Genomic DNA, 19,605 nt, shown 5'->3' with positions numbered 1-19,605 from the left:
GTTTGTAGAGTGGTGGAGAGTGTTCGGCTCGCTTATATGTTCGGCTCGCTTATAAAGTACGTTATCGTTCGAATTGGCCGCCGTTTGCGAGTTTACCATAGGAGGCCGTTATTGAGGGACAGCAACCTACGAGGAATCGGCCCCCAACGTCACCGGCATGTTTTCGTTGCATTGATTGGCTGTAAAGTTTCCGATGCAACATGAAACAACTTAGTTTGACGATTGACGTTCATTCTGCCTGGGCTGATGTGGGAGGAAAAAGAGTGAAAATCAAAAAGAATTGACACAAATCCAGGATACGATGGTCGGCCATGCAAGTTGCTTACAGGAGGTGCCCACTTTCAAGACCGAGCCGCAGGCTCTGATGCGTCGGGACGAAAACTGGTTATCCGGCTGCCTGGGACCGAGAGATCGCGAGGACGCTGCCGTCTGACATTTTTTTCTACCCCACGATTTGTCTCCGGGACTTGGGGGAAAAACGTAAGCAGGCAGCAAGGTTTCCCGGAATCCCAAGCGAGCAAAATGGAATTGGGCTGACTGGCGCCTTGCATTCTGCAACGGCCCCAGGCCAACGGTACTCGTTTACGTATTTCAAGATTCGTGTTGCCTACCTGGGAAGGATGGACCGAATTGGAAGTTGAAGAATATGAATGAAGCGACTCTCTCCTGGCCGAGCATAAGTCTCATTTTGGCCATTTCCCTTGGCTTTTAGGTCACGTATCCGTTCTCACCGTTATTTTCATTCATTGACTCCCGTGTAATAGCCACTACGTTTCTCGCTAGACGCACACTTACCCGACCCCCCCTTGACAAACATGGTGAACTTAGAATGGAATCATTTCGACCCTATCCCCCCACTTGATGGGAGGGCCAAGGGTGCGGCCGAGAAATTCTACCGGGACCTGCAGCACGCCTATCCCGAGTTTGTCGCTGATTTCGAAAACAAATTCACGGCGTGGCAAGCGAGATGGTTCGATCCGGAAAGTCCGGGGGCAGTAAGGTAACCATACCACACCACATCACCCTGTGAAGCTTAAACTAGCCGGGGGACGAGCCCGGCGTGGGGGGAGATTTGATGCTAACAATGTGACTGCAGCGCCCTACAACGTTGCGAATTGCCCGAGTACGACCCTCTTCTGTTTCTGGGACCCAAGATCACACCCCTGGTTGTGCATGAACTATCCAAGCCGGGCAACTTCATCGCTACCACTCTATGTACGTCCATTTCGCTTAATCACCGCATCACCCACCCCATCGGTACATCCCCTGCCCCCCCAGACCGCAGGTGACTAACACAGAAACCAGACAACCACCTCGAAACAGACCCCCAAACCCAAGTCCACCCAGATGACATCCTCAACTACCTCACCCTGACCCGACACGCCAACCTCATCGTCGAGCTCAACTACGAACGCTTCCAGCGCGCCCAAGCCCACCTCAACGCCTGGAAAGCCCGCTGCCACGCTAACCGACAACAACAACAACAACAACAATCTCCAACCCAGCCCCAAAACCAGACACCACAAAGCCAAACCCTAGCACCACCACCCATCCCCCTGTCCTCCCCCTCCGCCCAATCAACCACAGTAGCCCACAGCGGAATCCTATCAGGCCTAGGCCTCAACTCCCTAGAGTTAGACCCTGACACCTCCTGCGCCGAGTACGAAGCCCTCGTGCGCATGGGCCCCGGGATCGTAGCACAGGTGATGCTGGAGTATAACCGGGACCGGACAGGGCCATGGGGGAAGCTGGTGCATCAGTTGATTTGTGAGCGGCCGTTGGAGGAGGGGCAAGAAAAGGAACAGGAGGGGTTCTTAGACTCGGTAAAAGGGCAGGAAGGGAGAAGTGTTGGGGAGGATCCGGTGAGGAGAGAGAAGAGGTTGTTGAGGCGGTATGAGAAGTGGAGGGATTGGTTTGAGTGTCAGGAGCATCATGAGGTGGTGGGGGGGTCGACGCCGTCGTATTTGAAGAATGTGGCGAGTTGGTCGTGATTGAGGCCCTGGGGGTGGGTTGGATCGGTTGGTGTTGGGGAGTTGGGGCTGGGGTATGGATATAGGTTTAATTTTGTTGGTTAAAGCGAGGTCGCCGAGGTGTTTTTGTGTTTGGGGTCTATTAATCAACATATTTCAATTCAAGTGCGAGTTTGAGCATTGTCTGCGTCTGAATCTGAGAGGCCTCACTCCTTTGGATCACATTATTCTTGACGGCTGGTGGTTTAGTTAGGGTGACCGGGAGGCTGGCTTGATGACCATTCAGTATTGTACCCAAGCTCCCAAGTTAGAGACGCTCCGGTTTCTTAAGGTTTGTTCTACCTAATTTAAGTTACCTAAGCATAGGTAGTCCGACGTTGACCTGGGAACCTGAGATAAAAGTGGAAGGAGCGGAAAAGAACAAAAAAGGCCAAAAAAATTGTTCCTGCTCGCAACAGGAATCGAACCCAAAAAGAACCGAGCTGTGGTCAGACAGGGCGCCGGTCGGTCTTTCGGCCCGGGGCAGTATCCAACTAGGTACACAGCTCGACCACTACACCACCGAGGAGGTGGCTCGCTGCGACGGTGTATTGGTTGCAAGCCAGAATTGCGCCGGGGGGTTATATACCCCCGACAGAAGATGTTGCCAAAAAGGGCAACCCCGTGAATTACTCGTAACCCTAACCCCCGCCACTGAACGGGAAAGACAGGGCTCGAGAACCGGCAAGCCGGGTATTGCCGGCCCAAGTATAAAGTTGGTGAGAAATTTCTGAGCCCCAATTCCAAAAGATTCAGGGTTCCGGTCTGTCCGTTAAATACATAGTAGTAGTCGTTAAATCGTGGGTCGGTGGTTTTCAAGAAGTTTTATCAGGATTAGAGATACATTAGGCTGTCAAGAAGTTGTGATCAAATATCTACGGAGGGAGAAGGGATTGGCGTCCGGAAGATTGAAATTCGTTTTGCTTTTAAATCCCCAAGAAACAGGTTTGGCGGTCAGCCAGTACAACGGTCGAGATGCATCAATTTAGATATCTTCCGGCCGAGGGCCAAATGCCGGATCGGGAGGTTTAGCGATGCGTGGAAGAGCCCCTCCAGATCGACGGGGTCTACGATTGGCCGGGATGACCCCACTGCCGAGACGGAGCTCCAACCAGCCAACCGCGACACGAAGGACGGGGCCCGGGAGCGTCATTTCTCCAAGTGTGAGATTCAATCGGGACCCCCTTCCAACCAACAGCAGTCTTTTTGGCAACATCACCACCTCTTCCCCTCCTCACCACGACAAGCCGTTAAACCGCCGCCCACCAAGAGACAGCCGCGATGTACAGACTCGGTCGTAGCCGCGCATTGGCGTCGGCCTTTGCCACGCCCAAGGTGCGAATTTATTTCCCGCCGAGACTTCCACAGCTCGCTGGAGTGTCCCTCATTGGGAGGGGTGTTGCGGCGTTTGAAGTGGAAGCTGAAACAGGGAACTGACGATACCCGCCCACCACACAGGCTTCTCCCTCCACCAGACTCCAGAGCATCGCCCAACAACAAAGGAGAGCCCTGAGCATTCACGAGTACCGTTCGGCCGACCTCCTTCGCCAGGTGAGAGAGACCCCATGGCTGAGGAAAGAGAAGAAAAAAACAGGGAAAAGCTATCAAAATCGGAGAAACGGGAGGGAGTGACAAGGCAAACGGAGAAGGGACCTTTTTTTACTGATGCGAACTTCTCAATGACGGACAGTATGGAATCGACCTTCCCAAGGGTTCCGTCGCAACGACAGCCGCCGAGGCTGAGGCGGTTGCCAAGAGCATCGGCACCGACGACATGGTGATCAAGGCCCAGGTGCTCGCCGGTGGCCGTGGCAAGGGCAGCTTCGACAACGGGCTCAAGGGTGGTGTGCGCGTCATCTACTCGCCGACCGAGGCCAAGATGTTTGCCGACCAGATGATCGGCCATAAGCTTATCACCAAGCAGACCGGCGCTGCCGGGCGTCTGTGCAACGCCGTGTACATCTGCGAGCGCAAGTTTGCCCGCCGCGAGTTCTACCTGGCCATCCTCATGGACCGTGGCTCGCAGAGCCCCGTCATCGTGTCCTCGTCGCAGGGCGGCATGGACATTGAGGGGGTCGCTAAGGAGAACCCGGAGGCCATCACCACCACCTACATCGACATCAACGTCGGCGTGACCGACGAGGTCGCCCGCGGCATCGCCACCAAGCTCGGCTTCAGCGAGCAGTGCATCGAGGACGCTAAGGATACCATCAAGAACCTGTACAAGATCTTCCTCGAGAAGGACGCGACCCAGATCGAGATCAACCCGCTTTCCGAGACGTCGGACCACAAGGTCATGTGCATGGACGCCAAGTTCGGCTTCGACGACAACGCCGATTTCCGCCAGAAGGAGGTCTTCAGCTGGCGCGACACCACGCAGGAGGATGCGGAGGAGGTGCGGGCCGCCCAGTCCGGGCTCAACTTCATCAAGTTGGACGGTGACATTGGCTGCCTGGTCAACGGCGCTGGTCTGGCCATGGCCACCATGGACATCATCAAACTCAACGGCGGGCAGCCGGCCAACTTCCTCGACGTCGGTGGTGGTGCGACCCCGGCCGCTATCAAGGAGGCGTTTGAGCTCATCACCAGCGACCCCAAGGTCACGGCCATCTTTGTCAACATCTTTGGTGGTATCGTGCGCTGCGATGCCATCGCCCACGGTCTGATCAACACCGTCAAGACCCTTGACCTCAAGATCCCCATCATTGCCCGTCTCCAGGGCACCAACATGGAGCAGGCCCACCAGCTCATCAGCGACTCGGGCATGAAGATCTTCTCGATTGATGACCTGCAGAACGCCGCCGAGCGTGCCGTTCAGCTGTCCAAGGTTGTCAAGTTGGGTGCGTGAACTTTGAGAGAGGCGAGGATTATAGCCTCTGCTCTGTTTTTTTAACTCTTCAGTGCCCATCTTTTTTCAACTTTGTATATCTTATACTGACTTTTTGGTGCTATTATTACAGCTCGCGATATTGACGTCGGTGTTGAGTTCACCCTGGGCATCTAAGCGCATCCCCTGCGAGGGACTGCGGCGGTTGACGGCAAAGGCGTCGAGAAGTAGAAGTGGGACGTTTTGGGCATTATAGACTTGGTGGACCGAGAGGCAGGCTGCGGTAGTCAACGGGGGGCATGTGGATATCCGAGTGGGCTCAGAAGGCAAAGGGCGGTAATTCTTCATCCTTCCCTTTTGTTTATGTGGGACCGCTACCCTCTCTGCCTGTGTATGTTGTACATGCGAATCCTAAGTTTGATCTTGTGCATGCATTCCAGGGGAAGCTGTTTGATCTTGTGCACGCATCCCGGGATATGCTGCGTTTGTGCCTAAGCTGTCGGATGAGGACGAGACGTGAATTTGTTGCCTAACCCACGACTTTCGCTGGACCTGGTTTCTGATGATATCATAGTTTGCCTGCCTCGCTTATTATTTCCCCAAGGCATGTATGTATGTTCCCCCCTGCTGTGAGAAGTTAGTGCAGGTTTCGAAAAAAACCGAGCATAGTCTGAAGTTTTTGGGAGGGGGCTGATACTGGGGGCTGCGGCGCGGGCGCTCCGGCTTTAGGCATCTGATGCGCTCGGTGCTTGATCACGGACCGAGCCTTCGGACTCTGGGGCCCTAAGACCCGGCCGGGGGCTCGGGGCAAGGGTTCGGAACACCAACTAGTGTCGATCGACACCTAGGTGAGCTCGGAGTCGGAGTTGTTGGTGACGTTTGCTTGCTAGTTAGTGTGGTTTGATTTTGTATAAATGGTTGAGTTGTCCGTAGTCAATGAGCAGGTCTTGTTTTCATATCATTCTCATCATCATCATCACTTCTATCACTTCACTTCAACAGCCCGGCGCTGAACAACATTCAAAGCATCTCCAACATTCTTACACCATCGAGTAGCTCGATATCCTTCCATCTTTTCAAACAACCGTCACCATGTCTTCTCGCCGTGCCCAGCCCGCCCCGTAAGTCACCAACCCCCTATTTTCCCTTCTCCCATCCCCATCCCGTCATCCACCTCCAATTCAAAAATCAAAACAACCCAGAATCGCATGTACTAACACCAACCCCCCTCCCCCAGCGCCCCCAAGCCCTGGCGCGTCAACGCCTACGTCAACGGCCGCTCCGTCGGCTTCCACTACGAGTTCGACAAGCTCGAGAACATCTCCAGCAACCCGACCAACGTCAGCTTCACCAGCGGGTGCCCGTACCCCACGCTGGTGCGCTGCTACACTGAGGCGAACGGTGGCGGGTATATGTCGGCGGCCAACTTTGCGGCGAACAGCAAGGAGAACTTTAATGTGGGGGCTTTTAAGAGTTGGGAGGTTTTGAGGCGTTAAATTTGGGGGGGGATGAACTTAAAGGGGGTGAGGGAGGGGGGATGGTAGACTGCCGCGCTGGTTGTGGAGTTTAGAGGGGGGTTGGGGGTTGTGGGATAGGGGTAAGCCTGAGCTGGTCTGGGCATGGGGGTAGGAAGGCGTTAAAGGGGGGTTTTGGGAGATAAATACACGTTGTTTCCCCCATTTGACTGAGCCAATGTGTCTGTGTTGTATTGTGTTGAGATCCTGGGAGTAGTTTCTGCTTCTCAAGATGGAGGCCTGTGGATGGCGTTGAATAATGTGCTCAAGAGTTGGATGAAAAGACGGCTTGTCTTTCCAGAGTTGGGATTCGATAAACCACGCCGTGGCGCCTGCCAGCTGGCGTCAAAGGATCTGGGCGAGGTCTTGGTATTGCATTGGCTCTTGGCACATTGGTGGCTTATCTACAGTACACTAGTCCGAGGACGGGAAGGGTAAGAGTGAGGAGTTGTTTATAATATGCCTCATTGTGTCGTTGGGAAACCTGAACAAAATTTCTCTTTTCCCCGTGCTACTATCTATCCACCATCATTCCCATGACTCATGCTGATCAAGAGAACTGCTTTCTGTTCTGAGTGGGTTGCAGAGTACCATTTTAGGTAATAACGAGGCGCCAAGCCAATCCACTTACACGCTTTTCTCGGGTTCTCGGCTAAAACTTTTGAGGTTTCAACGCGAGGTAGAGCCGAGCTCCATTCGCCACAGCCCAAAAAGGGGACTTAAATACACCCGTCCTCTCCCAAGAAAATCCAAACGAAGAGGAAATCAACTATCAAAATCAAACTTAATTCGATAATTACTATTTGGTCTTACCCGCGATGGCCGGCATTACCATGTGTCCCTGCTCTTCTTGCTGGGCCTCACCTCAACCTAACCCACCAATCCAACAACTCCAATCCGGACAACACCGCACGTTTCTCTCCGGCCTTTGGAAAGAGAAGAAAACCAACGGGGTACCCGCAAACTCGCTCCGACGGATTCGAAGTATCGACAGCACCGCCTCGACCTTGATTGGGCTGCCCATTGATGGGCGGTCTATTACGGGCTCTACCAACTCTAAGGAGCTCTCTATAGGAGTCTCCAAGGAGAAGTGTTGAGGACGGAAGCATCAAGAACTCAGGTACCGGTACCGGCGTTGTCAAATGGCTCGGCGTTTGTTGGAGCAACATTTTGAAGGTTGGGTGTTCCTGGCGTGAGGCGTTACGCTGACTTGAAAGAGCATGACTGTCCGACCCCTTTTCAAGACAAGGTAAGATTTATTAAATATTTTTGCATTTTAGCTAGCTCTTTCTCTTCCGCTTCACTCTGATTAGCAGATCAACACGCAAATCAAGAACGAAACAAATCCGGTATTGTCCTCAGCCTGTGCCTTTTAACAAAGCTCCCTCTGCTAACTGCACAAGAAACGTAGGTCTGGACCCGCAAGTCACAACGTTAAGTTCACCACTGCCCCTGAGCTATTCTGCTAAAGGACCCAGGCGTGATGATCTCATTTTATCTCGCTCGTTCGCACAATATTCCTAGAATGTGTGAAGCATCACTACGCCCTCACAAAGTCACAAGAATTAGTCATGTAATAAAAAGCTTTTGATTATTTCTACAAAGGTTGAACTCGTTAATAATCCCCCTTGAAAGTCCGCACCAATGTGACCCTCCGCCAAACCCATAGACTGTTTAGAGTCCAGATTTGAGTTAGATCGTCCGGGTTCAAGGGTTTGGTAACGCGACGTCTCAGAAGCCCCTTTCTGAGGAGACTTGGGTCCTGTTTCTGTCTTGACTCTTGATTCTAGATGCCAATAATTACATTAATCATGGAACATAGAACGAATAGACCTTCAAGCCGTAGCGTACTACCGTAAACATGTTTCTCACCCGTAAACCACAAGCTCGCTTTCATTATCACCCCTAAGGTAATCATAGTAAGGCATACCAAATTAACTCGCTGAGGCATCTGGTAACACATGACTTTATTTTGTGTTGTCTAAAGTCACCATTTCTCTCAAGACTGGCTACAAGCCGTGTGAACTACACCGCAGCACTGGGCTCTCCTTCCAAACTCTGATTTCTGCTCACGCTCAGGATTTGGAATTGCATGAGATCGCCTCAGATATGGCACTGGCCACGCCCCTCGTGATATACTCGTCGTGCTAATTATGTATCAATTCACAATGGCCAGTATCCTTGAGATTAGAGTTAAACCTAATGTTGACCCGAAGCCACGGAGTAGTGAAAGGAACTCACAACAACAAGCGAAACCGAGCTGGCCTGGGTCGGTGGGCCCCTAGGCACACTCAACACTCCTACTCAAGGTTTGATCAAGCCTTACTCCAAGCTCAGAAAATCTTCTCCTTCCAGCGCCGGTAAAACTTTGCTCCCACGCTCCCTCAGCCCTTCAGCGCTGGCATTCGTCCCAACCGCGCCTCCCAAGTTGTCAAACTTTGCACCCTACACAGCCCACGTGTTCACTCCCACAACCACCTTTTTTATTTTATCTCATCCTCTTGCTCTCATAGTTCTTAGATTTCGGCCGCCGCGTTCTTTCGCACCCAATCCTCTTGCAGTATTTAATCGGCCCCGCGCAAACCTATCCCAGCGACCATGCATCAACACCAGCACAGAAATCGCTACCAAAACCAGGGCGCGCGTCTACCCCCTAGCGTGCATCACGCGTCTGGAAATCGATCTATTCCACACCATCAGGCACCGACCACAACAAAAATAACAACAACAACAGCAGCAACAACAGAAACATCATCAATACCAACAGGTCCTGCGGCAGACCGAAATAACAGTAGCAGTGGTGGTGATCACGGTAATAATTAGCGCTTTGAGCCTGGAACTAGAACTGCTATCGCGATGTACAAGGAGTGGCAAAGGAATAGAGCCACGGGAGAAAGGCCTGGCGGCCGGAGGACGGGAATGAGGAACAGTCCGAACGTCACAAGACCAGCCGGGGTGCCAGGCAGTTCTGGAAACTGGTATTATGTTGGAGGGCATGGACCTGGTCATGGCTATTCCTCTGGCTATAGCCAGGGTTATGCCTATCCCCCAGGCTACGTCTACGGCTATGCGAACGGCTCCGGATATGGAAGCGTGTATTACGCGGGTTTCCCTGGAGAGACCTGCTATGTCAACATTAGCCCGGTTGGGGATGGTGGGGGTCAGATCGACTACCAGGCTCAAGTTTCGGTGTAAGTCTGTGACTATTGACTCGCGCGGGTTTGTTTGTCTTACCACTGACCCCCTTGATTGCTTAGTTCGACCAGGACTGACCCCGACTTCCGGCAGAGTGGCACGAACCCGCTGGCAGCGTCAGTACATCTCAAACACATACATCCTCTACCTTACATACCATGGTCCTTTTTGCTAACATTTGTGTCTCATTAACTAGTTCTTTCAACCCCGCCAGCTCCCGTGAACAACCAGGTCAACACGCCGATACAACGGTCAGCAACAACTCCCGAGCAGTCAACAAGACCACCAAGGAGACAACAGGTTATTATACCCCAAGCACCGCACGATCCCAAGTTTCATTCCCTCTCGACGCTCCTCCGGCGCTCGCACCCACACACCCACACTCCTCCACCCCGGCCGTAGCCGCCTCCAACCTCAACCCCGATGCCGTGAGTTTCGCACCTGTCGACCCCCAGCGCCAGACGGATCCTACAATTATCAATGCTCAGGGAGGCGATGCGCTTGGTCGGTGGGTGCCAGGGAAGATGGTGGGAACAGGCGAGGAGGAGGAAGAGGAGGCCTGGGAGGGAGACGATGGGTGGGATGAAGAAGAGATTGAAAGGTGGGGGAGGGAGTTGCGGGCGGATATGGAGCGTTGGTTGGAGAGCATTAGTGAATAGTGAATAGGGGAGGGGGGTAGAGGTTGTTAGGCGTAGGTGCAGTCGTCAGGGGTAGGCTCGGCGGAAAGAAAACGGGTTTGATGACTTTGTTGAGGTTGTTCTGGTTCTGGTTCTGGTGTTTCTGTGACAAAGATCTGGAGCGGTCCGCTGGTGCATTCATGTTGTGTTTTTTTTAGCATCATATGTGCATGATATAACTACCCTGCGCCATTCAATATAAGGCTTGCTCCGCAATGGGCCGACTCGGCTGGTACCGAGATTGGCGTGGACCCGACGATTTGGTAGCTTGCAGTGTCCGGATCCGTATTCCTATTTTATTCTTGTCCTGTTTATTGGCAGGAGATTTGTGAGTTTAAGATCCCCATTGAAAGCACCACCAAGTTCATTGCTCGTAGGTCTTTCTGTGATGTCAACGTTCCGCATGCTTCCTGCTTTGTTCCCATTGTCAGGCAGAACAAAGCCCATTTCACTAAACAACCCGAACCACCGAGCAGCCATCCACAAAGCGGCCGGCGATCGATGCCCAGACACTCGGGATGTGAGGCGGGCGTGCGGGCCGGATGATTCTCATCAATAACTCATTCCCCTCGTCCCGAAGGCATTCTCAATCTCGCCTAGTGGCCCCCTGGATGGTCGCCTCTTTGTCGCGGGCCAGGGTTTGGAGGGTTTTGCTTTCAGGGTCTGGGGACGGCCGGCTGGGTTCTGGCCGGCCAGCCAAAATGGCCAAAAACTATAGCGCCAAATTAGGATATTTGCTGTGTGCACAAAGAGAGGATTTCCAAAAGCGGTTGTTGAAGGTTGCCGCTGACAGATTGACATGCAGCCAACAACGGCAAATGTCAACGGCCGCGTTGCAGCTGGCAATCCTACGGCATTGGCTGCCATTGGCCTCTCAAAGCTCGGGAACAGTCGTACTGTCGCCCCAGATCTTGGCCCGCAGCCGACAGCCGGAAACTACCCCTGTCGCGTTTCGTTTCAGACGTGCAGTGTGTGGCTTGTCGGAGCGGCTGCGCCCGTAGAATGTCAATGGAAGTGAGGCGCTTTCGTTCTCATGCAGGCGGAAGGGGGTGTTGTTTTTGTTCGCTGCCTGGGATGGATGATGATTCGGGAGGATTTTCGGGTTCGAACACGTAGCCGAACAGGAAAACGGACAAGGTGAACTGTACGGATATTCGTAATTTTCATGAATTCGATACCAAGAAATGAGGCGTACAAACGAACGGATCTCTCCGCCGATCTGGAACTGTTGGAAGGCGCCGTGCGTGCTGCTCCCACTCCGATAAGCGCGGATCGTGGATCAAGCGGCTCTGAAAGTTGCGGTAAGAGACAAGAGAGACCACCCATGCGTCACCTGCAGCCGGCCCCCCCAAATGCAGCCAAAATCCATCTGCGAGGTCCGTCCAATCTCGTCCGGTCCTGCATGGAAAGCGTTTCGCTGCACTGGCGGCAGGGCTGCGCCGTGGTGACCTATATCCAACGTCCCGTTTCTGTAATTGCAGGTTCATACGCCCGCAGGTCCCCAAACTCCAGGTCAAAGAAACTCCCCAAGAGGCCGACCTCACCCCAGTGGGACACCCCTGTCGCACGACCCCCCGTGGCCCCATCCGAGGGGCTGGCCTCCTCCACTTTGTGCCCATTTCCATCTGCTGTCCCCTGGATTCTGCGACCTCCAAGTCCCAAATGCAAAAAAGGAGGTCCAGGCCGTTCATTAATCCACAACTTGTGCAAAACACTCCATATGTTCTCCAAAAGAAGATACTTTTCTGACAGTAGCCGGCCATCTCAACAACGCACTGCTTCTTCCCAAAACCACAGCACACGGCCTTGCAACAGCGAGCACGAGATTCCACGAGATCCCTGAGTCGATCGACACACCGAAAGCAATCCACAGTGCACCCTCCCACCGTTTCTCATTCTCAACAACCCCCACCGCTATCGGTCAAATTCTCGGGGCACACGACCCGGCTCTTGAGCAATTCGACAGCTAGATTTCCAGAAACAACCAGTTCCGCGGGCGGGATATTGGGTATTGTGAACTCGTCAAAGACAACCCCACCAGAGTCTGGGAGAGAGCCTCCTACTCCCCACAAGAACGATGTCGGCCGCCGAAGAGACCGTTAAGGCAGAAGAGCGGGCGCAGGAGAAATCCGAGATCCAGGCCACGCGGGGGACAATCAAGGCGGACAAGACAAGAGACGAACCCGAGAGCGATCAAGACGACGAGGAGTCTGAAGATGAGTCTGGAGATGAGAGTGCTTCAGAGAAAGATACAGAGGAACAACAACAAAGACCCGTCTCGAAAGATGGCTCCGACAAGGACACGGTATGTCTCCTCCCGCTACACCAAACGGCCCTGCCGCAGGGTACTGGATGCGGATCACGCCATTTTCCCGTTATCGGGTTTGTCAACCCGACACTTTACTGACTGTGCGACGTTGTGTTGCAGGAGGACACTTTCGAAGACGCAGTCGAGACGGGGTCCCTGCGGTCCCTAACCAAACGCCCACAACCCGTCAAGCGTTTGTCAACGCCCGCCGAGGACCATACCGACTCCGAATACGGTGACGACGCATCACAGACCGCCGCAACGAACGTCCGCCCAGACTCGCAAGAGGTAGCAGCCGCAGCGGTCGCGGAGGAGAAGAAGGGTGTACGTCCGCTGTCACAGGCGTCTGCTGGGTCGCTTGATAATGTCAATCTCAACGACGACGATGCGGCAGCGGTAACAGCAGCCCAGACCCAGTCAGGTAAGCCCTTCTCGGTGGATGAATGTGGCTCCGAACGGCAGACTGACATGTTCCCAGGAAAACCATCACCGCCTGGGAAGGCATCCAAGACCATGTCGTTCAGCAGCATAACCAACGTCCTACCCAATATGCCGTGGTCACCCCCGGCCACCGACTCCCCGTCCAAAAGTCCACCGCCCGCAGCTACTTCTATAGCAGCACCACCGGCACCGGCTCCAGCATCAGCCCCTGCAGCTGCAGCTGCACCTCCCGCTGCCCCTGCGGCCACCGGCAGGAAGTTCAACAGCCCCTTCTCCTGGCTCTCACGGGCCTCGTCCTCGAAAGAACCCCCAGCAGTACAGGCCACGCCATCCACAAGAAGAAACACCGTCAGCTCGGTCGCCACTCTGACTAGCAATCCAGAGATGATGCTAAGCAAGCTGGAGGAAGAGAATGAAGGAGACGAGGGGACGCGCAACAGCCTAAAAGACCGGTTCAAGGCGCTACGTCTGAGGGAGGAAGCGAGTCTATCAACCACAGGACCAACTGAAGACGGCAAGCCTGCGGGCGAAGAAGCGGAGGGCGATGCTGCGGCCGCAGCTAGGCCTTTCTCATCGCCGCCGCTACCATCGAGCCCAGGCAAGGTCCTCGCTCCTGGGACGGCCTCAGGGGTCAACGCCGGCCCGTCAACCATCGCCGAGGCCCCGGTGAACTGGGATCTCTGGCAGGATGTTGTCAACGAAGGACCGGCGGCTGTAGCGCGGACCAGCGCGGAGGAACTCAACAAGTCAATCGCAACCGGGATCCCCAACGCCATCCGCGGTGTGATCTGGCAGGTCCTGGCTCAGAGCAAGAACGAGGAGCTCGAAGCCGTGTACCGAGAACTTGTGATCCGAGGCACCGACAAGGAGAAGGAGAGGCGGAGCAGCGGGACAACAATCAGTGCCTCCCTCAACGGAAGCACCAAGGGGTCTGGATCCTCCGCGTCGTCCGTCCATTCGGTGAACTCCGGCTTGAACGGCGGGGCGCCGTCCCCGACAGAGAAGGACTCGGACTCGGTCAAGAAGAGCCAGACCGGCCAGACTCTGTCGCTTGCCGAGCGCCAGAAGAAGGAGAAGGAGGATTTGGCCTCGCTCCAGAAGCTTGAGAAGACAATTAGGAGAGATCTCGGCGCTAGGACGAGTTATTCCAAGTTTGCGGCTGCGCAGGGGCTGCAGGAGGGGTTGTTTGGGGTTTGCAAGGCGTATGCGCTGTTTGACGAGGGCGTTGGGTATGCTCAGGGCATGAATTTCCTTGTTATGCCTCTCCTGTTCAATGTGAGTTTACCTCTTTTTTTCTTTCCCTGACAGGTTACAACGAGAATGAACCGATCTCTAACAGCAGTTGATCTTAGATGCCCGAAGAGGAAGCCTTCTGCTTGCTGGTACGGCTCATGAACCAGTACCATCTCCGTGATCTCTTCATCCAGGACATGCCTGGCCTCCATCTCCACCTGTACCAATTCGAGCGCCTGCTCGAAGAGTTCGAGCCAGCCCTGTACTGCCATCTCCGCCGGCGCGGCATCTCCCCCCATCTCTACGCCACCCAATGGTTCCTGACCCTCTTCGCCTACCGCTTCCCACTACAGCTTGTCCTGCGCATCTACGACCTGATCCTTTCCGAGGGCCTATCCGCCATCCTCAAGTTCGGCACCGTGCTCATGCAAAAGAACGCTTCCGCCCTACTCGCCCTAACCGACATGGCGCAGCTCACCACCTTCCTCAAAGACCGCCTGTTCGACGTCTACATCGACGCCTCCCCTTCCTCCAACTCCATCCTCGAAAACGGCTTCTTCGGCTCCTCCAGCAGCAGCATCGACAAAGAAGTCTACCGCGCCGACCAACTCATCCGCGACGCCTGCGAGGTCAAAATCACCCCCGATATGCTCAAGGCCTACCAGGTCGAGTGGGAGGAAAAGACCCGCACGGAGCGTGAACGCGAGGCCGAGCTGGAGGCCCTACGCGCCAGCAACACCAGCTACGCGGTGCGTCTGCGCAAGCTGGAGGAGCGGCTGCAGCAGGCGGATGGTGAGCAGGCGTCCCTCGCGACGGAGCTGGTGCACACCAAGGTGGACAACGACGAGCTGCGGGATGAGAATGAAGGGCTCAAGATCCAGGTGCAGGAGCTGCGGATTGTGATTGAGAAACAGCCGGCTGAGCTGGAGACGGCGTGGCAGTTGGAAAGGGATGATCTGATGAAGCGGAATGGGAAGGTGCATGATGAGAATCAGAGGTTGGAGAAGGAGTTGTCCGAGTTGGAGGAGGAGTTGGTGCAGACTAAGATGCATTATGCTGAGGTATGCCTTTCCCCCCTCCCTGACAACAGGCCATTGAGCACAGTCACTGACAAATTATGTACAGATTAACTCGCAGCACGAGACACTCACCCGGAAATGGACCGACCTCAAGCGGCAATTCCAATAAGCCCGCTGCCCACGGCCGGGTGATCCGAGTGAGGGAGTTGGAGTGTAGCATGATCTGCGGCGCGGATGCCGGAAAGGACGCCATTATGGGAAGCGTCTAGAGAATAGTATACGATAAGCTGTGAAACCAATCATCGTCCTCATCAACATCAACATCATTATCGTCATTTTAAACACACAGCATTGGGCGGGTCGGTGGGGTGTTACGAGAAGTAGAACGGGCGCGCGGGGAAAGAGACCGAGGCAACAAAGCAAAAGTTAGACTGGGAGCCTTTGTCTTTTTTTTCTCTCATTTTTTCTTGGGTTTCAATCAATCAATCAATCAATCAATCGCACGCATAGCTTGGTTGGTTTGCTGGCCGGCTGGCTGTGACTGGGCTGGCTAGCGGGACGGACGGACAGACGGGTGACGTGGGATGTGGGGAGACGGGAAGGGAATGGTGATTGAGTGATGTGTGGAGGAAAGGGGGCAAGCAAGAGAGAGACTCACTGGGATGGGTTGAAGAAGGGGGATCAGATATTGGGGATAGGATGGGATGGCGATGGGGATGGGATATTGGGGGTAGCATTTTTTTCATAGGTTTCTTTTTTTATACTACAACAGAGCCACTTTTTTTTTTCTCGCTCTCTCTGCCATTTGGTCACAATCTGGCCTATATGGCTAGAGATCGTGGTGGTGGTGGCCGCACCAACACCGTGCCGACCTGTTGGTCGTCACACTCCCCTAAAACGAAGAAAGAAAAGTTTACTCTCCCGACGCTCCCTTCGTTCTCTCCCTTCAAAACTCAAATCACCTTGCCGGCCACAGCCTTTAACGTTACCGTCGATCCTTACTCCCATAACGCTTCGCGTAAGATCTCAACATATCATGGCTAGTCAAATCGGTCTCGCTAACGACAATCGGCACTATTACGAATAGCCGGTGTAATCATGGCAACTTCACGATTCAAGACAGCGATATACACAGCAGAGAAATTCGTAGAAAGCGCCGGCACCGTTCTACTCCGACTCTCGACTCGCGAGGTCTGCATCCTTCACACACTGCTCCACCGTGACGAATACATCCTCCCCAAGGGCCGTCGCAACCTGGGCGAATCCCGCCAAACCACTGCGATTCGCGAAACCATCGAAGAGACCGGTATCCCCTGCCGCCTGTTACCTGTCAACTTGGTTTCGCGCGTCTGCCCCGCCGGGACCGCCATCGAGACGGAACATGATGAGCATCAGCATCTTCCGGACGAGGCACGCTTGTTTGAAGGTTGTGCCTGTGAGCCCATCGCGTTGCAGACGCGACATGTCGGGGAGGGTGAGGTGAAACTGATTTGGTGGTTTGTGGCTGCTGTTAATGAGGACGAGCCTGTCGGCCAACATGAGAGGGACAAGTTTGAGGTGGAATTTCATCGCTACGATACGGTTCTGGAGATATTGACATTCAAGGATGATCGCGAGCTGGTCAGGAAGGCAATCGAGCTTGCTGAATCCTCCGTCGGTAACCAGTGATTTGTTTCTAAGTACTTGACGGGGGAAGATCTATGGTCAATTAAATAGCGGATATCCGGAATCCGTATGTGTCTTGTGTCGCCCGGGAGTCCACTAACCCAGCCGACTTTCCTAGTCTTCATCATTCGTGGTCAGATAAGACGATGTCTTAAAACTCGTGGTTGTGTCTGTCATGGCTTCGGCGTAGAGTTGATCTGGAGATAAGCTCAATTGATTGTTTACATTATTGCGGAACGCTGAGGTGCATCTCATCTTGGTCTCACAGAATTGGGACATAAAACGTATCAAGCCTGGATCAATTTGACTCTGTGGGGAGGGTGAAGGTGTTACTCATGATGGTGTGGTATTTCATTTTCCGTTTCCCTTAACCCCGTCCCATTTGCCATGCTCCCATGTAACGAAAGCAACCGGGAAAAAAACTTGTTGCAAATCCGTAGATGTCCCGCCCCGCCGTCGTCCTCAACTAGATAGACGAAGGATACAACCAGGAGCGATCCATCGATCAACACGCACACACAAACACCTTCGTTAGGCCCAACGCCGATGAACGCCCTCGGCCGGCTGAAGCCCCCCTCCCCGGTTTGTCCAGGCTTATTGTCCCCCTTTCCTGCCCATCCTTTTCATTCACCGTCGCTCGCCCAACGTTTATTTGTGGAGCTTGCGCTGGTAGAAGGCGAGTTCCTCGCCCTCCAGGATGTAGCCATCGGCGCGGCCGGACTGGCCGGGACGGCTAGAGATGACGGCGTACAGACGACCGGCCTCGAACTGCTTCTCGAGGGCGTTGTCGACCTTGCCGGCAGTGGCGAAGCGAGCGGCCTGCTTCTTCTCGACCGACTTGCTCTTCTTGACCTCCTCGAGGGCCTGACCCTGCTTCTGCTGGCGACGACGGCCGAGCGGCTGGCCGTAGTGAGCCTCGTACCACTGACGGAAGGGCGCAGCGTCGATCTGGATGATGGCCGACTTGGTCAGGGTGTTGGTACGGAAGAACTCGTTGCTCGACGGGTGGTCTGGGTATCAACGGTCAGCAACCAAAAAATCCATCTCCCCAAGAAGCCAGCAGACGGGTTGGGGGGTAAAACTCACAAACCACAACGATGACACGAGTCTTGCGGGTGCAGCCCTCAGAGGCCCAGGTAAAGTTACCCGAGTCGAGACGAAGGGCACGGTACTTGTGGTTGCCACCGCGGGTGCGGACGGTGTGGATGCGCTTGGCACCGATACGGGTGTTCGCAGGCTGGCGGCCCGCCTCGAAGGCTCTCTTCTTCCCTGTACGCAGTTGTCAGAAATTTCGGTTCATTTCCATGTGCGTTGAACAGGCTCAGAACGCATGGGGTCGGTTCTTGCAAGTGGTCTGCCTGCCTGGCGTAGCCATTCACCCTCTCTTTTTTCAAGAGAAGAGCAAAAGGCAGGCAAGGAGGTAGACAGACCATTGCAAAAACCTTCCAAGCGGACCTTCGAGTTGCCCCTCATGGCGAGGGGCTTATGTATGGTATTGTGTATGCATCGAGGGAGCGGAAGGAGGTTGGGACATACGGTAGTAGCTGGAGAGCAAAACCCAAAAGTTAGCGACCGCCGACACAATTCAAATTTTACAACCTCGAGAGAAGGGGGGATAATGATCTTACGCTCGCTTGGCACCGGTAGCGGCACGCTTGTGCCGGGAGTCACGAGAGATACCCATCTTGACTGTGTCTGTCGAAGGAGGCTCGAGTTAGCAAAACAGAGGTCGGCGGAATCTTTCGCTGAGAAATTCGCGTGGGCGCGTTTGTCTCTGGAAATTCGTCTCAAACTCGGGGAGGACCGACGTTCTCAAGATTTCTCAACGACGGGGAGTAGGTTGTGGTGCGTCGGGTGTGGGCAATGCGAACCTGGACAATGACTTACCTCGTTGGTCGTTGGTCGAGTGGTTGTCAAAAGGTGGGATGGGAGGTTCGTGATGGATTTTGGAATTGTGGGCGAAATTTTTCGGCGCCAAGTTGGGCCGCTGCCGACCAGAGCCCTGTGGGCCAATGCACGGGCCACAACGGATGAACGCCAAGAGTGGACCGAGGTGGAGCCGGGCAAGATCTCGGAGCGCACGGACCAAGACTCCCTCTCCAATGCATTCTTGCGCTGGACATTTTCTCAACCACAAGTTTCCACTCCCTCTTCAACCGGCCTATGGCTACTGACCATCACATACGACCATACCTGCCAGAAAACACGGGATCCCGTCCGCTCTCCCTTAGTTAAACTGGCAAGGGCCGGATCAGTACTCAGGTCGGTGACGACTGGGGAATCCCCGGTGTTGTATGTTTTGTTTGTCTTTTGTATTTTCTTCTATTTTCCTTCAATAACTACTTTCGTCCCAGACACTTCTTTTTTGTTCCGTTGGCGTGGTAAAATTGAGCCTGGTTGAGGTTTGGACGCAGCCAAGGCTTGGACTGAAGTAGAGAAGGAGACCTTGCAAATGGCAAGTACAGTAGTTGAAGTTCACTACTATTCCTACAAAGTAATGCAAGTGATATCAAAGTCACCTCACCCAACTGTAATAAAAAATGTAAAACCCAACTCCATTCTAGTATCTGTGCTCCAGCTCCCGAAAAGAGCCTTCAACGACTATCTACCTAATCACCGTCCCAAATCCCACCACCAGGCCCAGGAATATGAGGTAACAAGAAACCGGCCTGCACTCCGCCTTCTGCCCCCCCAAGACTCCCAGGCCGTTCGTTGGT

General features: G+C 54.1%; 7 protein-coding genes across 7 annotated transcripts; 6 read left to right on the top strand and 1 right to left on the bottom strand.

Annotated features, from left to right (window-relative positions):
* Positions 1-815: 815 nt before the first annotated feature.
* Positions 816-1,991, top strand: C8A04DRAFT_31799 (uncharacterized protein; the record flags this gene model as incomplete). The annotated part of the gene is made up of 3 exons (XM_062781883.1): positions 816-1,000; positions 1,097-1,215; positions 1,306-1,991. The coding sequence occupies 3 exons, from the start codon at positions 816-818 to the stop codon at positions 1,989-1,991; spliced, it is 990 nt and encodes a 329-aa protein (XP_062634080.1).
* Positions 1,992-3,290: 1,299 nt separating this feature from the next.
* C8A04DRAFT_14714 (ATP-grasp domain-containing protein) lies at positions 3,291-5,013 on the top strand (the record flags this gene model as incomplete). Its single annotated transcript, XM_062778205.1, has 4 exons — positions 3,291-3,344; positions 3,468-3,560; positions 3,700-4,849; positions 4,970-5,013. The coding sequence occupies 4 exons, from the start codon at positions 3,291-3,293 to the stop codon at positions 5,011-5,013; spliced, it is 1,341 nt and encodes a 446-aa protein (XP_062634079.1).
* A 915-nt stretch (positions 5,014-5,928) lies between these two features.
* C8A04DRAFT_31797 (uncharacterized protein) lies at positions 5,929-6,332 on the top strand (the record flags this gene model as incomplete). Its single annotated transcript, XM_062781882.1, has 2 exons — positions 5,929-5,957; positions 6,074-6,332. The coding sequence occupies 2 exons, from the start codon at positions 5,929-5,931 to the stop codon at positions 6,330-6,332; spliced, it is 288 nt and encodes a 95-aa protein (XP_062634078.1).
* A 2,874-nt stretch (positions 6,333-9,206) lies between these two features.
* On the top strand, positions 9,207-10,204 carry C8A04DRAFT_31796 (uncharacterized protein; the record flags this gene model as incomplete). The annotated part of the gene is made up of 3 exons (XM_062781881.1): positions 9,207-9,541; positions 9,608-9,661; positions 9,742-10,204. 3 exons carry the CDS (start codon positions 9,207-9,209, stop codon positions 10,202-10,204), a joined length of 852 nt encoding a protein of 283 aa, XP_062634077.1.
* A 2,095-nt stretch (positions 10,205-12,299) lies between these two features.
* Positions 12,300-15,392, top strand: C8A04DRAFT_31795 (rab-GTPase-TBC domain-containing protein; the record flags this gene model as incomplete). The annotated part of the gene is made up of 5 exons (XM_062781880.1): positions 12,300-12,527; positions 12,651-12,951; positions 13,009-14,246; positions 14,324-15,265; positions 15,330-15,392. 5 exons carry the CDS (start codon positions 12,300-12,302, stop codon positions 15,390-15,392), a joined length of 2,772 nt encoding a protein of 923 aa, XP_062634076.1.
* Positions 15,393-16,321: 929 nt separating this feature from the next.
* Positions 16,322-16,891, top strand: C8A04DRAFT_39712 (uncharacterized protein; the record flags this gene model as incomplete). The annotated part of the gene is made up of 1 exon (XM_062784687.1): positions 16,322-16,891. The coding sequence occupies one exon, from the start codon at positions 16,322-16,324 to the stop codon at positions 16,889-16,891; it is 570 nt and encodes a 189-aa protein (XP_062634075.1).
* A 645-nt stretch (positions 16,892-17,536) lies between these two features.
* On the bottom strand, positions 17,537-18,572 carry C8A04DRAFT_14722 (ribosomal protein S8e/ribosomal biogenesis NSA2; the record flags this gene model as incomplete). The annotated part of the gene is made up of 4 exons (XM_062778208.1): positions 17,537-17,898; positions 17,975-18,152; positions 18,331-18,343; positions 18,517-18,572. The coding sequence occupies 4 exons, from the start codon at positions 18,570-18,572 to the stop codon at positions 17,537-17,539; spliced, it is 609 nt and encodes a 202-aa protein (XP_062634074.1).
* Positions 18,573-19,605: the final 1,033 nt, after the last annotated feature.

The sequence above is a fragment of the Dichotomopilus funicola genome (genome assembly GCF_033296635.1).
Source record: "Dichotomopilus funicola strain CBS 141.50 unplaced genomic scaffold C8A04scaffold_72, whole genome shotgun sequence".
In the NCBI taxonomy this organism is placed as follows: domain Eukaryota; kingdom Fungi; phylum Ascomycota; class Sordariomycetes; order Sordariales; family Chaetomiaceae; genus Dichotomopilus; species Dichotomopilus funicola.
This window is presented reverse-complemented; position numbering and strand designations above follow the sequence as displayed.